Source organism: Pezoporus wallicus, unplaced genomic scaffold, assembly GCF_028554395.1.
Source record: "Pezoporus wallicus isolate ANWC-B61680 ecotype Strahan unplaced genomic scaffold, APGP_CSIRO_Pwel_v1 contig_13399, whole genome shotgun sequence".
NCBI classification, from domain to species: domain Eukaryota; kingdom Metazoa; phylum Chordata; class Aves; order Psittaciformes; family Psittacidae; genus Pezoporus; species Pezoporus wallicus.
In genome coordinates, this window is record NW_026639844.1 from 405,050 (window position 1) to 424,676 (window position 19,627).

A 19,627-nucleotide genomic window follows, 5' to 3' on the forward strand; every position below is an offset into this window, starting at 1 on the left:
CTAGGTTGGAGATAAGGCAGAAGCTCTTCCCTGTGAGGGTGCTGAGGCGCTGGCACAGGGTGTCCAGAGAAGCTGTGGCTGCCCCATCCCTGGCAGTGCTCAAGGCCAGGTTGGACACAGGGCTTGGAGCAAGCTGCTCCAGTGGAAGGGGTCCCTGCCCGTGCAGGGGTTGGGGCTGGAGGAGCTTTAAGGTCCCGACCCAGGCTGGGATCTGTGATGTGGGTACTCAATGGGGATGCTCTGGCTGGGTCCAGCACCGCCTTGCTCCGCTCGCCAGGGGCCGAGGGCAGGATGCCGCCCGCACCCCGCTCTCCCCACGCGTCTCCGCAGGCAGCAGCTCGGCGCCCGGAGCCGGGAGGTGACAGATGGGGACAGGCCGGGCACGGGGCCTTTGTCTGCGCGGTGGCTGCGGCACGGACATGCAGATGGCGGCTGCCGGCGGGGCCGGGACCGCAGCCCGCGGCCGGGCGAGCGCCGGGCCCTGGGGAGCCGGCCCTTTTGTCGGGGTCTCACCTCCAGCAGCGGCCCCTTCCCCGCACCCCCACCCCCCCATTCAACTTTCAACTTGACCTGCTCCTTTCACATGGAAATGGGATGCAAATGGCACCGGGAGGGGGGCTGCCAGCGCCTGCGACCTGGCAGCGGCTCCCTGCACCCGGCTCTGGGGGTCACACACATGTGCCTGGGGTAGCCGGTGGTCCCTTGGGCGAGGGGGGACCCCCTGTCCCCCTGCAATGGAGCAGCCGCATTCCCCTGCCCTGAAAGAGCATCCCCACTGCTCTCAGTCAAGCAGCTACTCGGGGACGGTTCTTGCTGGGGCTGAGCCTGAGGATGGACCCCGCTGATCCCAACATTTCCTATGCCCATCCTCACCGGTGATGGGGAGGGGGCTTCCCAGTGATCCGGTCACCAGAGCCCAGCAGAGTCCAGTGGCCGGGGATTGTTCGGCTCCCGAATGCTGCCATCTGCCTCCATGGCCTTGGCTCACATCTGCCGGGGTGCAGAGGGCCGGGGGCTCAGCTGCAGCATGGGAAGGGGCAGCATGTGTTGGGTGGATCGGGGTGAGGAGCGTGAAGCAGCAGCGTGGGGGTCCCGCACCCAGAGCCCCTCGGGCTGCCCTCGCAAGGGTCTCCTTTGTGCTGCCACATTAAACACCAATAAAACACCGTCCCCTCCTGTCCCCAACCCAGACCAGCCCAAGCCCTTGCGCCTGGTTCCTTCTAGCATCTTGGACCTGCTCCCCCTCTTCCAAGTGCCCCCAGCACTGGATTGTGCTGGGATAGACTTGTTTTTCTCCATAGGAGCTGGTATGTGGCTGGTTTGGATTCTTGCTGCAAACAGAGCAGATAACTTTGGGGTGTTTTGGTTATCATTGAGCAGCTCTTGCACAGCATCAGGGTCTTGTCTGCTTCTCACAGTGCCCAACCAGTGAGGAGACTGGGGGTGCAGAGGAAACTGAGGGGGGAGGTGGGGATGGGACAGGAGACCTCAGTGAGCAAGGGGTACCCCAGGCTAAGGGCCCTCCTACTCAGCAGTAAAAGCTGGAGAAAAAGAAGGAAGCGGGAGACATTTGGAGTCACTGTTACACATGGATCTGCTGTCCTGGCGCTGGCAGGACACGGGCCTGTGTGGGCAGCAGTGAAGGAATTGTTCGGGTAGGAAGAGACCTTAAAGCTCCTCCAGCTCCAACCCCTGCCACGGGCAGGGACCCCTTCCACTGGAGCAGCTTGCTCCAAGCCCCTGTGTCCAACCTGGCCTTGAGCACTGCCAGGGATGGGGCAGCCACAGCTTCTCTGGGCACCCTGTGCCAGCGCCTCAGCACCCTCACAGGGAAGAGCTTCTGCCTAAGAGCTCAGCTCAGTCTCCCCTCTGGCAGGTTAAAGCCGTTCCCCTTGGCCTGTCCCTACATGTCCGTGCTGCACCACACAGCTGGGGCAGGGCTGGAGCCAGGAGCAGAGCAGGGCCGGCTGCGCAGGGAGGCACAGGGACAGGGACAGGCAAGGCACCGGGGAAGGGAGCCCCAGGCTCTGCAGCCGCTGTCCCAGCGACACCCGGTGGGTGCTGTGGGAAGAGCCGCAGTGAGGCACCCCGGGGTGCTGCGATGGGGGGGGAATTGTGCTGCTGGGGCTGACCTGGCCTCACCCGTCACCTCTCAGCTGCTGCAAGCGGCTTATCCGAGGCTCACGGCTTTACTGCCCGCCTGGTGCCGCCCCGCTGCCATGTGCTTGGGTGCACCCGAGGTGGGAGCATAGCCATGCTGTGGGGTCCCCGAGGGCCCTATGGCAGCCGCTGCCCCTGCAGAGACCCCCGGGAGGGGGGGGCACAGGCACCAAGTGACATTGGCAGCTGCGAGCAGCAGCCTGAAATAGGTGGGATGCGGTTCAGCCGGGGACATGCGCAAAGCCCAGGACACTGCCAAGAATAGCCACCGGCACCGGGCCAAGCCGGGGGCACCGGGCCAGCGGCCACGCTGCGGTGAGAGCCCGTGGCCATGGCGCTGCCCCGGGCACCGGCGGCACGTGCGGAGGGAGGGCAGCGGTGGTGCCGGGCAGGGGATGGGGTGTCCCCGGGCTGGCAGGAGCTGGAGGTGCCGCAGCTGGACTTTGGCCACCGGGACGGAGTTCGGAGCTCAAGGCTCCAGCGCCTGGGGTTGGGCTGTGCGGGAAGAGCTGCTGGAAACCAGGAACCCACTGGGAAGAGAGGCAGGAGCAGGGGGGTCCTGATCCCCCGTCCCCTCTGGCCGTGCCCCATGCCCAGGCTGACACCAGCCAGCCCCTGTCCTATGGCAGGGGGGGGTATGGCTGGGACGGGAGCTGGTCCCTCTGCCCATGAGGATCCCCTGGGGAGCAGGGCCCGCCCCCCCCCTCCCGTCCCTCCAGGAACTACGGCGCGTTTCCTTGTGCTTTCTGATGGCTTTTATCCCATCACACCCTGTGCTGGCAGCCGACCAAGCCCGCGGCTCACGTGCTTCCCTGCGACCTGCTGGGACCCCCCCCGTCAAGGGCAGGAGCCCTGAACCGCGCCCGAGGAGGACACGGGCACCCCCAGCGCGGGGTCTCCACCGGCCGGGACCGGGGCGAGGACCAGCCCCGGAGCCGAGGCGGCGGCAGCGCGGGGCCCGCCGGTCCCCCGGTCAGCATCCGGAGGCGGTGACGTTGGCCTCACGTCACGGCCGCCGGGACCCGCTCCCGCCCGCGGCTGCTGCCGGTTCCCCCAGGCACAGTGAGTTCCGTGCCATGACATTGCTGCAGGACCGGTCACACCAGGAGCCCGCTTCCGCGCTGGCTCCCGCTCCGTCCCGCCGTGCCCGCTGCCCCGCCGCAGGGCCGGGGCCATGGGCGGCTGGGTCCGGGCAGACACGAGCTTCACCCGCGGGGCCGCGGGGCCGTGGGGGTCAGTGCTGGCAGGAGCGGGCTGCGAGCCCGGGGCAGGGGATGCGGCCGGCTCGCTGCTGACTCAGCGCGCAGGCAGGAGCCGGGCCCGGTTCGCAGGTGGGGCTGCCGGGAGAGCTCTCCTGGCCGCAGGCGCAGGAGCCCGCCCGGATCCCGTGGGACGCGGCGGGGAGGAGACGGGCGTTGCGGGTGCCCTGGGTGCGCCGCGTTCGAGGCCCCTGCTCCCGGCGCTGCCGCTGCCCAGGCCTCCCGGCGCCCAGGTGAGAGCCGCCGCCACCCCGTGCCACGCCGTGCTCTGACCCGGGACGGGCCCCATGGCCGCAGGGTCCCTGCTCTGTGCCTGTCCGGGATGGGACCCAGCGCCGTCGCGGTGCGGAGCAGGGGGATCCCATGGGTTGGGAATGGGCCGTGGGGTGACTGTGGTGCTCCGTGAGTCCCGCGCCGCCGTGGGGTGATGGGGAGCAGCCGCTCTGCCTGCTGCCCGCAGAGGGGGGAGGCAGGCAGGGCCGTGGGTTGGGGTCCGGGGGGGTCAGGTCTCACCCCACCACTGATGCAAACCTCTCCCCGCAGCACAGCGGCGGCGTCCCCGAGCACCCATCCCTGAGCATGGCGCTGCTCACCCATTTCCTCGCCTGCACCTTCGGCATGGGCTCCTGGGTGGCCATCAACGGGCTGTGGGTCGAGCTGCCGCTGCTGGTGACGGTGCTGCCGGAGCAGTGGGATCTGCCATCATACATCACCATCATCATCCAGATGGCCAACGTGGGGCCGCTCTTCATCACCCTCATGCACCGCTTTCGGCCCGGCTTGCTGAAGGAGGAGGCTGTAATCTACGTGGTGGTGTCTGTGGGTGTCCTGGCCTGTTTACTGTTAGCCTTCCTCTGGAACTACACATCCTCCATCGCCGGGGCACCCCACAGCACCGCCTTCCTGCTCCTCACCTTCTTCCTGGCCCTGGTGGACTGCACTTCCTCCGTCACCTTCCTGCCCTTCATGATGCAGCTGCAGCCCCAGTTCCTCAACACCTTCTTCATAGGTGAAGGGCTCAGCGGGCTGATCCCTGCTCTCATTGCCCTGGCCCAGGGCTCTGGCATCTCCACCTGTGACAACACCACCCGCTTGGTCAACGTCACCATCGGCAACGAGACCGTGGAAAGCATCATCTCCCACATAGAGACCCACTACCTCCCGGCCAACTTCTCCACCCTCGTCTTCTTTCTCCTCATGACGGTGATGATGCTGGCCTGCTTGCTGGCCTTCTTCTTCCTCAACAGGCAGCCCAAGGAGTGGGAGCTCTCCCAGCAGCAGCTCTTTCCCAGCAATATCATGCTGAGCTCAATCGACCAGACCCCCAGTGAGGAAGGAGGCCCCCGGCTGAGCGGGGGCTGCCCACGCCCAAAGGATGCCAAGGGGCTGACGAGCATCATGCCGGAGCAGGTCTACTCCCTGGCCAAGCTCACCTTCATCTACCTCCTCGTCGCTTGGGTGAGCGCTCTGACCAACGGGGTCCTGCCGTCCGTGCAGTCCTACTCCTGCCTGCCCTATGGCAACACCGCCTACCACCTCGCCACCACGCTCAGCTCCATGGCCAACCCTCTGGCCTGCATCGTGGCCATGCTCCTGCCCGGCAGGTGAGTATCAGGGTGCTGGGGGGCCACGGTGGGGTGCACCCCGGTGGTTTCTGCCTCCAAAACAGACTCTGCTTTGCAATGGGGGAAGAAGGAGGCATTGGATGGGAGAGTGGCTGTGGGGTTCCTGTGCCCTGGCAGCAGAGACACCCCAGGGAAGGAGGATGAAGCCTGTGCCGTGGGTCTGTGCCCCTCACCCCAGTGTCACCCACATGTCCCTTGCAGGTCCCTGGCCCTGCTGGGCACCCTCACCATGCTGGGGACAGGCTTTGGTGCCTACAACATGGCCATCGCGGTGATGAGTCCCTGCCCACTCCTCCAGCAGTCCCAGTGGGGAGATGTCACCATTGTAAGTCACTTGGGTCCCCTTCACCCGGTGAGGTCTCTGGGGCCACCCCAAGCTCTGTCCTCACCACAACGTCCCCTATCCCCACCCTGGGCACCCCACATGAGCCCTGCTGACTGCTCTCCCCTTCAGGTCCTCTCCTGGGTGCTCTTCACCGGGACGCTCTCCTACGTGAAGGCGATGGCCGGGGTGATCCTGCGCAGCTGCAGCCGCAACGAGCTGGTGTGGTACGGGGCGATGGAGCAGTTGGGCTCCCTCCTCGGGGCCCTGCTCATGTTCCCCCTCGTCAACGTCTACAACTTGTTCACATCGGCCGACTACTGCAGCCTGCAGTGCCCGGCCTGAGCACCCCCGGACACCCCCTCTTGTCACTGTGCACCCAAAGCCAGCGAGGGCCGGGAGGCAGCGCTGGCACCGGGATGGCTGCGGGCGCGTCCCCACCGTGCCCATGGGCTGGGGCAGCTCCGTGGCTCCGAGCACCGGGCGTCCCTGTTGTGTTCAAAGCAATAGAAGGTGTTTGCTCAGCCCTCTGCTCCCCGCTGCCTCTGCCCCCCCCCCACGCCGCTGCCCCCCTGGGCCACATCCCCTGGGGGGTCTGGCGCCGTTTGACATCGTGCCCCAAACCCCCCTGTCCCCAGCTGCACCCATGGCCCCAGCGGCATTCCCAGCCCTGTGCCACGCAGAGGCTGTCAGTGGGTTTACAGCCAGCTGCAGGGAGCAGGGACAAAGCTGGCTTGAGCAGGGCTGTGCCGGAGCCCTGCCGGAGCCTGCCCTGCCCTGCCCTGGCCATGGGGAAGGGAAGGGGGGGGGACACAGACCATGGGGCTTTCACAAGGGCCCCACCAGCGGGGGGAAACTGAGGCACAGGGGACTGGGGGAACCTGCCTGACATTTGCCACCTTCCACAGGGCACAGTGTCCCTGTCCATGCTTTCTGTTCCCTCCCCATAGCCCTGTGCCCCTCTGTACCCCACCTGAGCCCTGCTGCACCCCGAGATGGGCAGCACTGGGGCTACAGCACATCCCTGGGCCCAGTGACAGTCAGGGGGTGGCACAGGACCACCGGTACCCAACTGGGATGGGGCATGGCAGGCGCTGGTGACCGGGGGCAGCAGCAGCCGCACACCGGGACAGCCCCCGTGCCCCACACGCGCCTGCGCCCCCTCCCCGGGGCACGAGGCAGCCGGGCCTTTGTCCCCGGCCCTTTGTCTGGCAATCTGCTCCGGAGCTGGCGGCAGCGCCAGACCCAGCCTCTGCCTCAAAGCCACTCCGGGGCTCCGGCTGCGGCCCGGCCGCCTCCGGGAGCGACGCGGTTGGAATCACTAATGGCCAGCAGCCCCCTGCGCCAGCGAGAGGCAGGAGCGAGGGCAGCGGGCTCTGCCCCACGGCACCTCCTGCCTGACCCCACAGCACCAAGGGTCCAGCCCCATGGGGGATGCTCAGTGTCAGGACAAGAGGGATGTGGCCTTCGGGGAGGCACCGTGGGGTGATTCGTCTCATCCCAGGAGCAGGATGCATCCCACGGCCTTTGCAGGGAGACTGGGAGCTGAAATAGGGACCCTCTCCCGCTGCACCCCACAAGGATGCTCCTGCCCTTGGGACCCTCACCCACCGGACACACACCCCCCCCCCCCCCCCCCCCCCCCCCCGATCCCCTCCCTCTCGCCAAGGAAACAATCGGCTCCGATGGGAATTATTTCCATACAGCTGCTCAGGAAGGCACAAACCCGGCCGCAGCCGAGGAGAAAGGCTGAGCCTTTCTTCTGGAGCTCCCCTCCCTCCCCAGCCCGGCGGGGGCAGGTTTGGGGGGGGGGCCAGGCGCTGCAGTCAGCAATATCAGCACAGCTCGGCAGGGCTGATTGCAGGTTATTAACATACATTATCTCAGTCCCCTGCCTCTGAAAGGAGCCGGGTTCCTATTCCCCCTCTCCCAGCCCTCCCTCCCCCTGTCTTTTACACTTAATTACCTCCCTTATTACACCACAGCCTGGAGAGAGACAAAATCCCCGGGCAGCGGGGCAGGCCCGGCCCAACTGGGGCGTAAGTAATGGCCCGTTCTGCCAGCGCCTGCCAGGAGAGCCCCGGCACACGCCTGGATAATGAATCACGGAGCGGAGGCCGGGAGCCCGGTGTGTGAGGGGGGGGGATCACCGGGAGCAGCCCCTGCAGGAGGCAGCTTCCCCCCCAGGGGCCATGGTCCTGTGGGAGAGGTGACCTTGAACTTGGCAGAGCCCTGATGTCAGGGATGCTGCAGGGATGGATGGGACCCGTGACGCTGCCTGCGAGGCCTCGTGGGATGGGGGGTGAGAGCCCAGTATGTGTGGGGAGCACCCCGGGCCCCCCCACCCCAGCAATGGCCTGGAGGTGCGGAATGCTGAGGGATGCATTGGGGTCTGGGGTGAGGTGGGATGCTGTGGGACATGTGGGGCTGTAGGCTCGAGGATGCTGAAGGATGTGGTCCCCTGTGGGATGGGGGGTGCTGTGAGCTCTAAGGTACTCAGGGCTATTGGATACTGTGGATTATGGGATGCCCTGGGCTGTGGGGTGATGTGGGATGCTGTAGGATACCGTAGGATGTTGTGGGATGCCCTGGATTATGGGGTACCACACAAAGCCATGAGCCCGATGAGCTCAAAGGATGGCCCCAGTCCTGGCTCCCAGTCATGGCTGTGAGCAGTCAGAGCCTGGGTACCTGTCACGGGGGGGGCTGCCTGTGACCCCCAATCCTGGTGCCACTTGGCTCCCGCAGCCGGGGGTGCCCAGGGCTGCACTGTGACGGCTGTGCCAGCGCTCTGCCTGCAGTGACGGATGAGGACTGGCCATAGCTCAGCGCCGCACCGCTCGGTACAGCACCGGGCTCAGGCAGAGCAGGGCCCGTGGCCAGCCAGGTCTCAGTGTCACCCTCCAGCCACAGCAGCACAGGGACACCAGCCCCAGGCCACCCGTGCCTGCGGGACCGGGGCCTCATCCTGCTCCAGCAGTGAAGGGGGGGGGAGAGGAGGCTCCGGCAGGGAACAATGCACCGAGCCCAGCTATTGTTGTGGGCTGCGAAGGTCACAGGCTTGGGATGGGGACAGGGATGGGGACAGGGACACGGGAGAGGGCGAGGAGGCGGGAAAAGGGACAGGGAAGAGGGATGGGGAAGGGGAAAGGTGTAATGGGCAGGAATGGGGACAGGGCAGAGGGGACAGGGCAGGGAAGAGGGAATGGGGATGGAGCCAGAGAACAAGGGACACGGGAAGGGACGAGACAGATGGGAATGGGGACAGAGATCAGGGATAGGAACAGAGAGCAAGGACAGGGGAAAGGGGCAAGAAACAAGGACAGGGGCCAGAGGTGGAGACAAGGGCCAGGGCCGGGGATGGGGACGGGAGCAGGGCCAAGGCCGGGACCCCCGCCCCGCAGCCCCGTCCTTCACAGCCCTGGGGGCTGGCGGCAGGAGACAAAGGCGGTGGGAGGCAGCGGAGCGTGTCCCAGCCCCCGTCCCCGCGTGTCCCCATTGTCCGGGGAAGGGGAAGGGGGAGGAGGGAACCGGGGGGAGGGACCGGGGACCCCGCACCGCAGCGCTGCCCGGGGCTCCCCGCGCTGCCGGCGGCTCAGGGGGCTCCGGGGGGGGGTCCAGGCGCGGCCGGGCGGAGCGGCCCCTTCCCCCCCCCCCCCCCTCGCCGCCTGCCTTCCTCCCCCTTATCCTCCTCCTCGTCCCCTCCTCCTCCTCATCCCTCCTCCTCCTCCTCCTGCCGCCCTGCTCTCTGCCTGCCTCCCCGCCCCTCGCAGTCGCTCCCCGCTCCTCGCCGTCCGCAGCGCGGGGCCGGGCCGGGCGGGGCGGGGGCCGGTGCCGGTGCCGGGACCGGTGGCGGTGCCGGTACCGGAGCTGTCCAGTGCTGAGGGCGCCGGCCCGGCCCCGCCATGCCCCGCTCCTTCCTGGTGAAGAAGCTCAAGGCGGAGGCATTCCCGGCCGCCGGGGCCCCCGCGCCCCCCTACACCCCCCTGGAGCCCCCCTACGCGCTGCCCGGCCCCGCCGCCGGTGATGGTGAGTGCGGGGACGGGGGTTCCGGGGGGGCCCCGCAGCCGCTATTGTGTGAGCGACCGCCGGGGCACCGGGTGCAGAGGGAGCGGGGCAGGACGGGGCGGGGGTCTCCGTCGAGCGGGGGTGCAGAGGGTTGGGGGGGGGGGGGTCGGGGTCATCCCTCCGCACCTCTCTCCCCCCTCGGGGCTCTGGGGCCAGCGGCCTCTGCCGAAGTTGGTCCTTAGGGAAGCATCCCCGGTCTGACAGCGGCATCCCCGCGGGTATCCCCCCGCCCCGGCCGGACCCGCGCCCCTCAAACCGGGGTGCAGCGAGGCCGGCCCCTTCCTATAACAAGTTTTGGGGGCGTCCGAAGCTGCCGGGGCGCGGGGGGCAGCGGAGCGGCTCCGAGCCCGCAGGTTTCATTGTTCGCCGCGGTGCCCCGAGCCCCCCCGGGAGCGCGGGGGGGCCGCCTCCTCCCCGGGGTACCGAGAGCAGGCGGGGGAGAGGCGAGGGGCAGCCCCCCCCTCCCCGCAATGCTGGGAGAGGTGCAGGGGCTGGGTTGGGGGGGGGGTCTGGGTTCTCTGGGTCCGCGTCCCGCTGGGGAACACAGGGGGGAGTTTTGGGGGTCACTGGGGTGCAGAGACCCCAGACGGGGCGGCCCAGGGACCTGCCCTGGGAGAGGGGACCGAGGGGGGAGGTCCTGCCCCGGAGCGGGGGCTGTCGGGTCCTGGCTGCTCGGGTACCGGGATGCTGAGCTGGATGCAGGAATGGGCCTGATCCAGCCACGCACAAGCCAGCATCATCCCAGTGCTGCGTTGTCCCCCCAGCTTTGGCTGCTCCCCAGCCCTCGGTGGGCTTTCTGTGCTGATGGCAGCGTGTGAGGGCCTGGGGGTCCCCAGCTTCCCCCCTCCCGCATTGGGAAGCAGAGGCCGGTGGGGGAGGGATGTGCTGCAGCTGGGCAGAAGCTGCCGACGCTGCTCTCCTGGAAATAACCTTGCTGCATGCTCGGAGGCAGTGTGAGAAATTGCTGAGCAGAGCGCTTTCTGCACAGCCCGCGCTGTCAGCACAGTGGGGCCGAGCTCTGCCCCTGCCACGCAGCCCCCTCCCCACCACAGGCACCCCCAGACCTTTTGGAACACCCAACAGCAGCCACTCGCCCTGGGCTGGGGGTCCCATGGGTGGGAGATCCCATGGGCAGGACCTAGGTTTAGGGATGCTCGGCTGCAGCTGGGGTGGGTGTCATGCACTGGTGAGCCTGGCCATGCATTGACACCAGCCCCCTGACAGCCCCCACTGCCACCAACGGTGAGGACGTGTCCTCTGAAGCAGGACAAGGGCCGGTCACACAAGGCAGGAGACCGCTGGGACCAGTTTGAGGAACCAGGGGTGGCTGCATGTCCCACAGGAACACTGGCCCTGCAGGGAGAGGACTGCACTGCTCCTCCTGCAGTGACCTTCATGTGCCAGCACGGAGGGATGGGGATGCCCATGCGGTCCCAGCTCTGCCAGGGTCAGGAGTCAGGCCATGAGCAGACCTGCACCAATGTCACACAGGGGTGGCAGTGCTGGAGCAGCACCCGAGCCCTGTTCTGTGCCTGGGGAGCTGCGGGTCCCTCTCCTTGGTGCGAACCCATGGCCCTGGTGCTGCTGCCCTCCAGGAGCTGCCTCGGCTCAGCCCCAGTGGGGGTCATTGGGAGGTTGGGGGCCTTTCCCATGCCCTTTGCTGCAGAAGGGAAACCCAGGGTGGGCTTTTCCCGCTCACCCGGTGCCGGCGCTGGACGGAGCAGAGCTCATTACGGTGAACAATGAGGCTCTGCACCGACAGCTGTGCGGCGGCGGGCGGCCCCCGGGGGCTGCTGCGGCACCCGGGCAGCAGCAGCTGAACCCCCCGCAGCCCCATCCCGCTCCCATCCCAGGCAGCCCCGCGGGAGGGACCCATCCTGCTCCAGATGTGGAGCAAAGTCAGCCCCTGGGTGCGTGAGGCAGCTCCGGTGCGGGGGGGGGAACAGCGGGGTCAGGGACCGGTGCGGGGGGGGGAACAGCCCTGGTTCTGCATCCCCCAACGGGCACTTTTGGCTGTGGCTTTTCCACCATCCCCGGTGGGGCTGGCCCGGAGTGACGGTGACCCCGCTGTGTCGCCCCTGCAGGGTACCTCCAGCACTGCCTGGCACCAGCCGGCTATGACACCGACAAGAAGCAAGGGCTGCCACCGCCACCACCGGACCCGGCCTATGCACCGGGCCACGAGGAGTACAGCGACCCCGAGAGCCCCCAGTCCAGCTTCTCCGCCCGCTACTTCAACGGGGAGGCGGCGGTGACGGACAGCTACTCCATGGATGCCTTCTTCATCACGGACGGGCGGTCGCGCCGGCGCAGCGAGAGCCAGCGCCGCGGCAGCCACCGCCACTCCTGCCCCGAGTGCGGCAAGACCTACGCCACCTCCTCCAACCTGAGCCGGCACAAGCAAACCCACCGCAGCCTGGACAGCAAGATGGCGAGGAAATGCCCGACCTGCGGCAAGGCTTACGTGTCCATGCCCGCCCTGGCCATGCACGTCCTCACCCACAACCTCAAGCACAAGTGCGACGTGTGCGGCAAAGCCTTCAGCCGGCCCTGGCTGCTGCAGGGCCACATGCGCTCGCACACCGGGGAGAAGCCCTTCGGCTGCTCCCACTGCGGGAAAGCCTTCGCCGACCGCTCCAACCTGCGCGCCCACATGCAGACCCACTCGGCCTTCAAGCACTACAAGTGCAAGCAGTGCGAGAAGACCTTCGCTCTCAAGTCGTACCTCAACAAGCACTACGAGTCCGCCTGCTTCAAGGGCTCCGAACACAGCTGTGCAATAGGGAACTAGCCCCACAGCCCCCTGTGGCACATCCACATCCCTATCCCTATCCCCGTCCCCATCCCCATTTGCATCTCTATCCCATCCCCATTCCCATCCCCATCCCCAATCCCATCCCCATCCCCATCCCTATCCACATCCCCATCCCAGCCCTCATCCCCATCCCTATTGCCATCCCTGTCCCCATCCCAATCCTGGTCCCCGCGCCAGCACTCCTGCAGCTGCGGCCAGCCCAGTTGTGGCTGTGCCGTGGCCGGAGGACGCGTCCCCACAGACTCACTCCCCCCGCGGGAGGAGGGTGTCCCAGCGCTCCTGGGAAGGGCTGGATCCAGCCGGGACCACAGCAGGACCCGGCTCCTCGCCCGCAGGTCCCTGAGCCCCCCCGCAGCCAGGCAGGTCTCTCTGCGGGGACCTCAGGACCTCTTCCAGACCCAGGAGAGACTTTTCCTCCCCCAGCTCCTGGCTTTCACCTCTATTTATTTAATTTATTACCATTATTTATTTAGAGCTGCTGCTTCTCCTCCCCGGGGGATCCCGGGGGAGAAAAGACACTTTTCTGCTCCTGCCCCCAGGAGCAAAAGCTCACCTTGACCCCTGACACTGATGGGACCGTGGGCTGGCGCTACCGATGGCTCAGCGGGACTGATGGATGGTGCGGCTGGGCTGTCGGTCACCCCTGGAGTCTGGGGTCCCTGCAGCCCACTGCACGGGCCCTGGGGCACCCTGATGCCCCTGGCCAGCACGATTCCATGGGACATGGCCCTGTGGTGCTCACCTTGGCACTGTGGGTCCATAGCCCTAGGAAGAACATGGGGCCCCCAGCAGAGCCCCAGGGGACACATCCCTTGCTGGCTCCCAGCTTGGGCAGGCACAAGTGGGCTCTGCCATGGTGATGGGCTGAGGAACAGCCACCCGGGCCAGTGCAGCCCCCTTGCTGTGCAAACAGCCAGGCTGGCAACTGGGCTGAACAGCCAGCCCTGGGGCAGCACCCAAACCCCCAACCGCTCCCCATGTCCCCACAGCCTCTGCCCAGACCCCTTGCCAGCCCCCCTAACCCATCGCCCCCTGCCTGCGCTCTGGAGGAGGGGTCAGTGTAGCCGTCAAGTTTGGGTGAGTCTATTTATATTATTCTTATTTATATTATTTATAACTTATGCTTTTCACTATTTATTTGCCAAGACTGGCAGGGCCGTGCCAGCGCTGGAGGCGGCAGAGTTGCAGCAGAGCCGCCGTCCCCAGGACACAGCCACGGTGACACGGATGGGGACGGCACCCCGAGAGCGGATCACGCAGCAGGCACAAAGGCAGGAGGGCATGAGCTGGGAACCCGGGGCTCCGCGCCCTGCAAGCCTCCTCCAGAGGCAAAGCCCTTCTCCCTTTGGCTGCCTCGCTGCTCCCTGCCCCGCGCCAGCAGCGGGGACAAACCAGCCCCATTCTATGCAACGTCCCAGCGGAGCATCCCTGGAGCAAGCGCCGTGCGTGCGGCATCCCGGAGCGGGGCCCGACCCGCGCCTCCGCTTCCTACCTCGGGTCGCGAGCAGCCACGGTCCCCATCACCCCGTGCCGGTGCCCGGTACCTTCGGGTTCCAAGCCCGGCACCCCGCGGGGCTCGCGGTCCCCACACACGCAGTCTTCCTGTGCCGTCTTCCTCCCTGCAACGTCTTCCTCCCGCCGCCTCGGTGCTCCCGTTGCTCGCAGGCTCCGCGCCTCCCCGGGGATGTCCCTGTCACGGTCCTCGCTGCCGTGCCCCCCGCACTCCGCGCAGGCAGCCGCAGCGCACAGCAGCAGCGCAAGGCTTCCCCCCGCGGTGCCGGCGCGGCCCCGCTCCTCTGCCCCCGTCTCTCCTGTAAATAGCAGACACTACAGCAATAATTTTCCGTGCATGATGATAGATTTTTTCTGCCAGGTTTTGTACTCGCCAGCCCCCAGTAGGAGGAATCCACTGAGAACCGGCCGCCCGCAGTATTACTTGTAACGCAATTCAGGGATATAAAAGGGATTTCTGCCACTAACCGCGTGTCTCGGGCATTTATACCGGGGAGGGGAGAGCGGGTGGTGGATCCCCATCCCGTGGAGTCAGTCCCAAGGGCATCACCCGCCCCAAGCCAAGGGCTGGATGTGTTCTGGCACCCGGAGCACCCAGGACTGCCCGCCTTGCTTTGCCAGCACCAGCAGGAGCCAGAGATCCCCTGCTGCGGTGAGCGGTGCGCTGGGAACATCGCCCTGCCCGGGAATGCGGCAGAGCAGTGACCTGGAAGTAAAGCGCCGTGTGAAACCCTGGCAGCGGGGCTCAGAGCCCGGCGGGCAGCCTCGGGGGGGGGGGGCAGTGATGGGATTCAGCTGTGATGGATAGGGAGGATTTGGTGTTTGCATCCCCTCCTGCCCACACAGAGGCACAGATGGGGCAGTGGGAGCAGCTCCAGGGCAGGCAGGAGCTCCTGGCCCCCACTCGCTGCCTTCCCTCCCCACGGATGGGTGCCAAAGGGAAAAGGTGAGTTTTTTTGGGCCTCCAGGACATCAGCAAAGCCCTCGCTGAGCCCTGTGCTCCCGGTGACATTGGTGCTGCCCCTCAGGCACAGTGATTCACCTGTGAAGTCACCACGGGATTCATCCTGACAAAATCTCATCCTGCAGCTCCATAAACCGGTCCCTGACCATCCTCATCCCTGCTCCTCACACGGGCAGTGCCCGGTCACACCAGTGTGTTTCTGAGTCAGTGCTGGGGCTGGGGACCTTCCGTGCCCCCTGGGAGCCAGGGTGAGGGGACCGGGAGCAGCCAACCATCAGCGTCATGGATCCAGGCTGCCGTGGTTGCAGCCACCAGTGGGATATCAGGATATGAGATCCAATTCTTCCCAGGAGCCTCTGCACCATTTGGAACACTGGGCTGGAGAAATGACCTAGAAAGATTCAGAGCCGGAATGCTGCGGTGTGCGCCTGGCTGCAGAGCATCTGCGCTGCACTGCTCAGCTCTGGGGCTGCCTCGTGCCTCCTCTTCCTCACCGAGGACCCCATGGGCATCAGTGCAGCAGGGGTGGGTGGGGGCACATCCTAGCTCCTGTGAGGTGCCGCAGGCTTAGCCTTAGTGCCCCACTTGGCCAGGCAGGAGCAGAGACCCTCAGGCAGCCCCCAAGGAGCAGCAGAGACCCTCAGCACATGGAGCAGCCCCGGAGAGGGGCTCATCCCTACCCGCAGCCTCGCCGGGGCGGAGAGCAACGGGCACCGGGCCAGGCCGCGCTGGCACCGGGCCCGCAGCCGGTCCTGCCCCTTCACCGTGACTCTGCAAAACCTCGGGGCGGGCGCGGTGGCGATGACGGTGGTGATGGCCGGGCCGGGAGGAAGTAAAGGGGCCCGGCTGGGCGCTGCCCTGCTCCGGGTGGAGAAGTGCGCTCGGCCGGGCCCGCAGCAGGAAGGACGAAGCCAGCTCCGGGCAGCAGCAGCCATGGCCGAGCCCGGGGACCAGAGCATCCACACGCAGCACATCTCGGCCGTGCACAACGTGCCCATGCGCGTCCTCATCCGGCCCATCCCTGCGCAGCTGGAGCCGGACAAGGTGCGGAGCCTGATGGAGACCTTGCAGGTGAGCGGCCCCGCTCCCCCGGGACCCCTCCACTGTGATGGGGATCCCCGGCACAGGCTGTGGCGGTGTCATCGCCGGGGGGTCTTGTCCTTGGCAGGAGGACCCCGAGCGGGTGCCCCCCATCGACGTGCTCTGGATCAAGGGCACCCAGGGCGGGGATTACTTCTACTCCTTCGGGGGCTGCCACCGCTTCGCCGCCCACCAGGCGCTCAACCGGGAGACCATCCCCGCCAAGATCATCCCGTCCACGCTCAGCGACCTCCGCACGTACCTGGGCTCTTCCACGCCGCTCCTGCGCTAGCCCGGGGCACCGGAGCGGCGGAGGAGCGCGGCGGCGACAGCAGGTGGCGCTGTTGTGACGCGCGGGGCCGGTATTGGCCTCCGGGACCGGGAAGGGATGGACCGGGATAGACGGGATGGGATGGGATGGACAGGGACAAGATGAACAGATGAACCGGGATGAGAAAAAGGGTGGACCAGGACGGTATGGGATGAACCAGGACGGAACGAGATGGACCAGGTTGAACAGGGATGGGATGGGACAGAATGGACCAAGATTGAGTGGGATGAACTGGGATGGGATGAGACAGGATGAACTGGAATGGGGTGGGATGAACTAGGATGAAATGGGACAGGACAGGCTGAACGGGGATGGGATGAACTGGGATGGGTTGTGTTGGGATGATCCGAGACGGTCTGAACCAGGACAGGATAGGACAGGCTAAACCAGGTCATAGCTCAATGGGGATGGGCTCAACCAGGACGGGACGGAGTGAACCGGGGCACAACTCAGCCAGGAATGGCTGAATCGGAACGAGTTGAACCGGGGCACACTGGAACTGAGCCAGGTCACAGCCCATCCAGGGCACCACGGAACCAGGAAGGGACAAGGGCAAACCGGGACACAGCCAAAGCAGGACACAGCCGTACGGGGAAGAGGCACAGATGAACCGAATGGCCAGTCTCCACTGACTCTGGGCTCACCCTGTGCCTGGGCTGTGCCTACCCCAAAACCTTCCTGTCCCCCTCCCTGGACACATCCCGTGGGGACACCCCTGCTGCACCCGGAATAAAGGCGATCAAAGCCCACAAGTCTGGGGGCTGGTGTTGGGGGAATGTGCTCTGCAAAGGGACAGATGCTTTCCTTGGGACTGGATGCTCTGCAAGGGGACAGATGCTGTATTCGGGATGGATGCTGTGCCAGACATGGTGAGGGTGCCCAGCAGGGCCAGGGTCAGCTCTCACGTGGGAGCACATGTGGTCTCACCACGCTGGGATGCTGTCACTTCTGCAAACGGCCACGTCTTCACCCCATGTGCAGGCTGGAAAACCCGCCCTGAGCATCCCCTGGGCATCTCGGCATCCCTTTGAGCCAGGAACCCCGGTCCAGGGAGGGGAAAGGCCACTGACTCACCCCCCACACTGTGAATCAGCAGGACTGGGACAGGAACCACAGCTGGTCATTCTGCCCTCGCTCTGCTCCCTCGGCCACGCTCCTTCCTGGATGGATCCTGCCCTGACACGGCAGGAATGGGCTGGGAAGAGGAGCTGGGAGGAGGGCACAGCCACGCAGGCAGCAGCTCTGGATGGCAGGAGCTGGCCCTGCTGCCCATTGCTGACAGCACAGGGTGAGCTGGGTGCTGCTGTGCTAGAGCATCCCCCCAGCCCCTTCCCTAGCAGAGCCAAGGGAAGAGGCTGGATGGAGGCTCTGTTCCGTGTGCGGCATCCAAGCAGTCTCCGGAGGGAGGAAGCCCTGGAAGCGCTCATGGAGCGAGCAGCCCCGTCCGCGGCTCCCGGATGGGCCGTAAATTTCTCCGAAGAATTGTGGCGTGCTAAAAAGTTTCCTCCTCTTACAGAGATGGGGGAAAGGGAGGAGGTGGCAGCTCCTGCGGCAGCGCGGCGCGGCACCAGGGTGCCCACGGCTGGGTGCCCCGTGGCAGCCACTGGGATTTGCCCCCAGTGCTGGGCATCTCCCATGGGCTCTGCTCATCCCCATCTGCCTGGGTTTGTGCCCCACACAAAGGGAGCTGGGTGGGAGGCAGCTCAGCAGGGCTGGGAGCCCATGAGAGGGCATGAACCAGATCCCGCACCTCCCTCCTTGCACCCCATAGGGCTGGGATACCCTCTGCAGGATCCACTCTTCCAGCTTCCCATCCCCTTTAACCAGTGCCAGGATTATCCGTGCCAGCCCCACGGTGCCCTGTGACACCGCTCCAGGGCTTGGTGGCACCGGTTGGACCCAGGACCGGTCACTGTGTCCCTGGGGCTGTGTGAGCATCCCCAGGGCTGGCGGTCACATCCCGGGGCTGGCAGAGGGCAGGCAGTACGAGCTGGTCCCCATGTGGTGCTGCCGGTGCCACAACCCTGGCACAGGACTGGGTCTCACCAGCGCCGGCGACCCCGCATCGGCTTCCTGCGCCCGTCTGTCCATCCCTCCACCTGTCCCCCTTCCCTCTGCCTGACCCGGGGCTCTCCGGTGTCGCCGCTGACAGCCGATCCCGGCTGCCTCCAATCCATTCGTTCCAGAGCAGGAACAAAGGCGCTTTGTGGGCTCCCCCCGGCCCCGCGCTGCCTGGGGGGGGGGGGTCCTGCCTCCGGAACTGGGGCAGACTTCCCCCCGCGACAGGCATGTAATGCCTTCCAGACCCACAGCCCGGCCCGCAGGTACAGCCCCCTGCGGGGAGGGGGCCTGGGGCGCCCCACACTGCCCCGGGGACACCCCAGGGGGGTCAGGCAGGGACCGCATCCAGGGCTCCCCGAAAGGCTTCACCCCTCCTGGTTCCATTGAACCCCTTTTGCTGCTTCCTCCCCATACAGGGGAGCTCCGGGGGCTCCCAGATTTGCTGGTCCTGGTCTCCCTGTGTCGGCAAGAAGGGGCCAGACCCGGCCATTCCCATGAGCTGGGGATGGTTGTGGGGTGAGGGTGAGTGGGGACAGGCAGCACCTTCAGGGGTCTTGGTGGGATGGGCTGGGAAGAGATGGGATGGGATTAGATGGGGTCGAATGGATTGGATGAGGTGGGGTGGGATCAGATCAGGTGGGATGGGATGGATTGGATTGGATGGGATATGATAGGATGGAATATAATGGGATGGGATGGATTGGATGGGATATGATGGGATGGGATATGATGGGATGGGATGGATTGTATGGGATATGATGGGATGGGATATGATGGGATGGATTGGATGGGATATGATAGGATGGGATATGATGGGATGGGATATGATGGGGTGGGATGGATTGTATGGGATATGATATGATGGGATATGATGGGATGGGATGGATTGTATGGGATATGATAGGATGGGATATGATGGGATGGATTGGATGGGATATGATAGGATGGGATATGATGGGATGGGATGGATTGGATGGGATGGGATATGATGGGATGGATTGGATGGGGCATGATAGGATGGGATATGATGGGATGGGATGGATTGTATGGGATATGATAGGATGGGATATGATGGGATGGATTGGATGGGATATGATAGGATGGGATATGATGGGATGGATTGGATGGGATATGATAGGATGGGATATGATGGGATGGGATGGATTGGGTGGGATATGATGGGATGGGTCAGGTCAGCCCAGCCCTGCTTCCCCTGGGCTCAGCAGGGTCAGACCCAGCGTCCTGCAGGCCACATGTGCCGGCGCTGCCACGGGTCTGGAATCCATTTGCCTCGCCGGCAGCGGTGTTTTCCCAGCAGGGCCCGAGCAGCCCCCGGGGGCTGGGGGCAGCCCCGGCCCCGGCCCATCTGCTCCCTCTTTGTTTTCTTACACTTAAGCATCACCTCGCTCATAAACACTCCCCAGTGCGGG

The 19,627-nt window shown here is 65.9% G+C and overlaps 3 protein-coding genes across 3 annotated transcripts; all 3 read left to right on the forward strand.

Annotated features, from left to right (window-relative positions):
* The first annotated feature begins 3,089 nt into the window (after positions 1–3,089).
* Positions 3,090–5,729, forward strand: SLC52A3 (solute carrier family 52 member 3). The gene is made up of 4 exons (XM_057416566.1): positions 3,090–3,222; positions 3,963–5,023; positions 5,246–5,369; positions 5,499–5,729. Exons 2-4 carry the CDS (start codon positions 3,999–4,001, stop codon positions 5,709–5,711), a joined length of 1,362 nt encoding a protein of 453 aa, XP_057272549.1. The 5' UTR covers positions 3,090–3,222; positions 3,963–3,998; the 3' UTR covers positions 5,712–5,729.
* A 3,438-nt stretch (positions 5,730–9,167) lies between these two features.
* Positions 9,168–12,806, forward strand: SCRT2 (scratch family transcriptional repressor 2). The gene is made up of 2 exons (XM_057416583.1): positions 9,168–9,395; positions 11,519–12,806. The coding sequence occupies exons 1-2, from the start codon at positions 9,272–9,274 to the stop codon at positions 12,223–12,225; spliced, it is 831 nt and encodes a 276-aa protein (XP_057272566.1). The 5' UTR covers positions 9,168–9,271; the 3' UTR covers positions 12,226–12,806.
* A 2,331-nt stretch (positions 12,807–15,137) lies between these two features.
* Positions 15,138–16,202, forward strand: SRXN1 (sulfiredoxin 1). The gene is made up of 3 exons (XM_057416550.1): positions 15,138–15,147; positions 15,291–15,796; positions 15,894–16,202. The coding sequence occupies exons 1-3, from the start codon at positions 15,138–15,140 to the stop codon at positions 16,095–16,097; spliced, it is 720 nt and encodes a 239-aa protein (XP_057272533.1). The 3' UTR covers positions 16,098–16,202.
* The last annotated feature ends 3,425 nt before the right edge of the window (positions 16,203–19,627 follow it).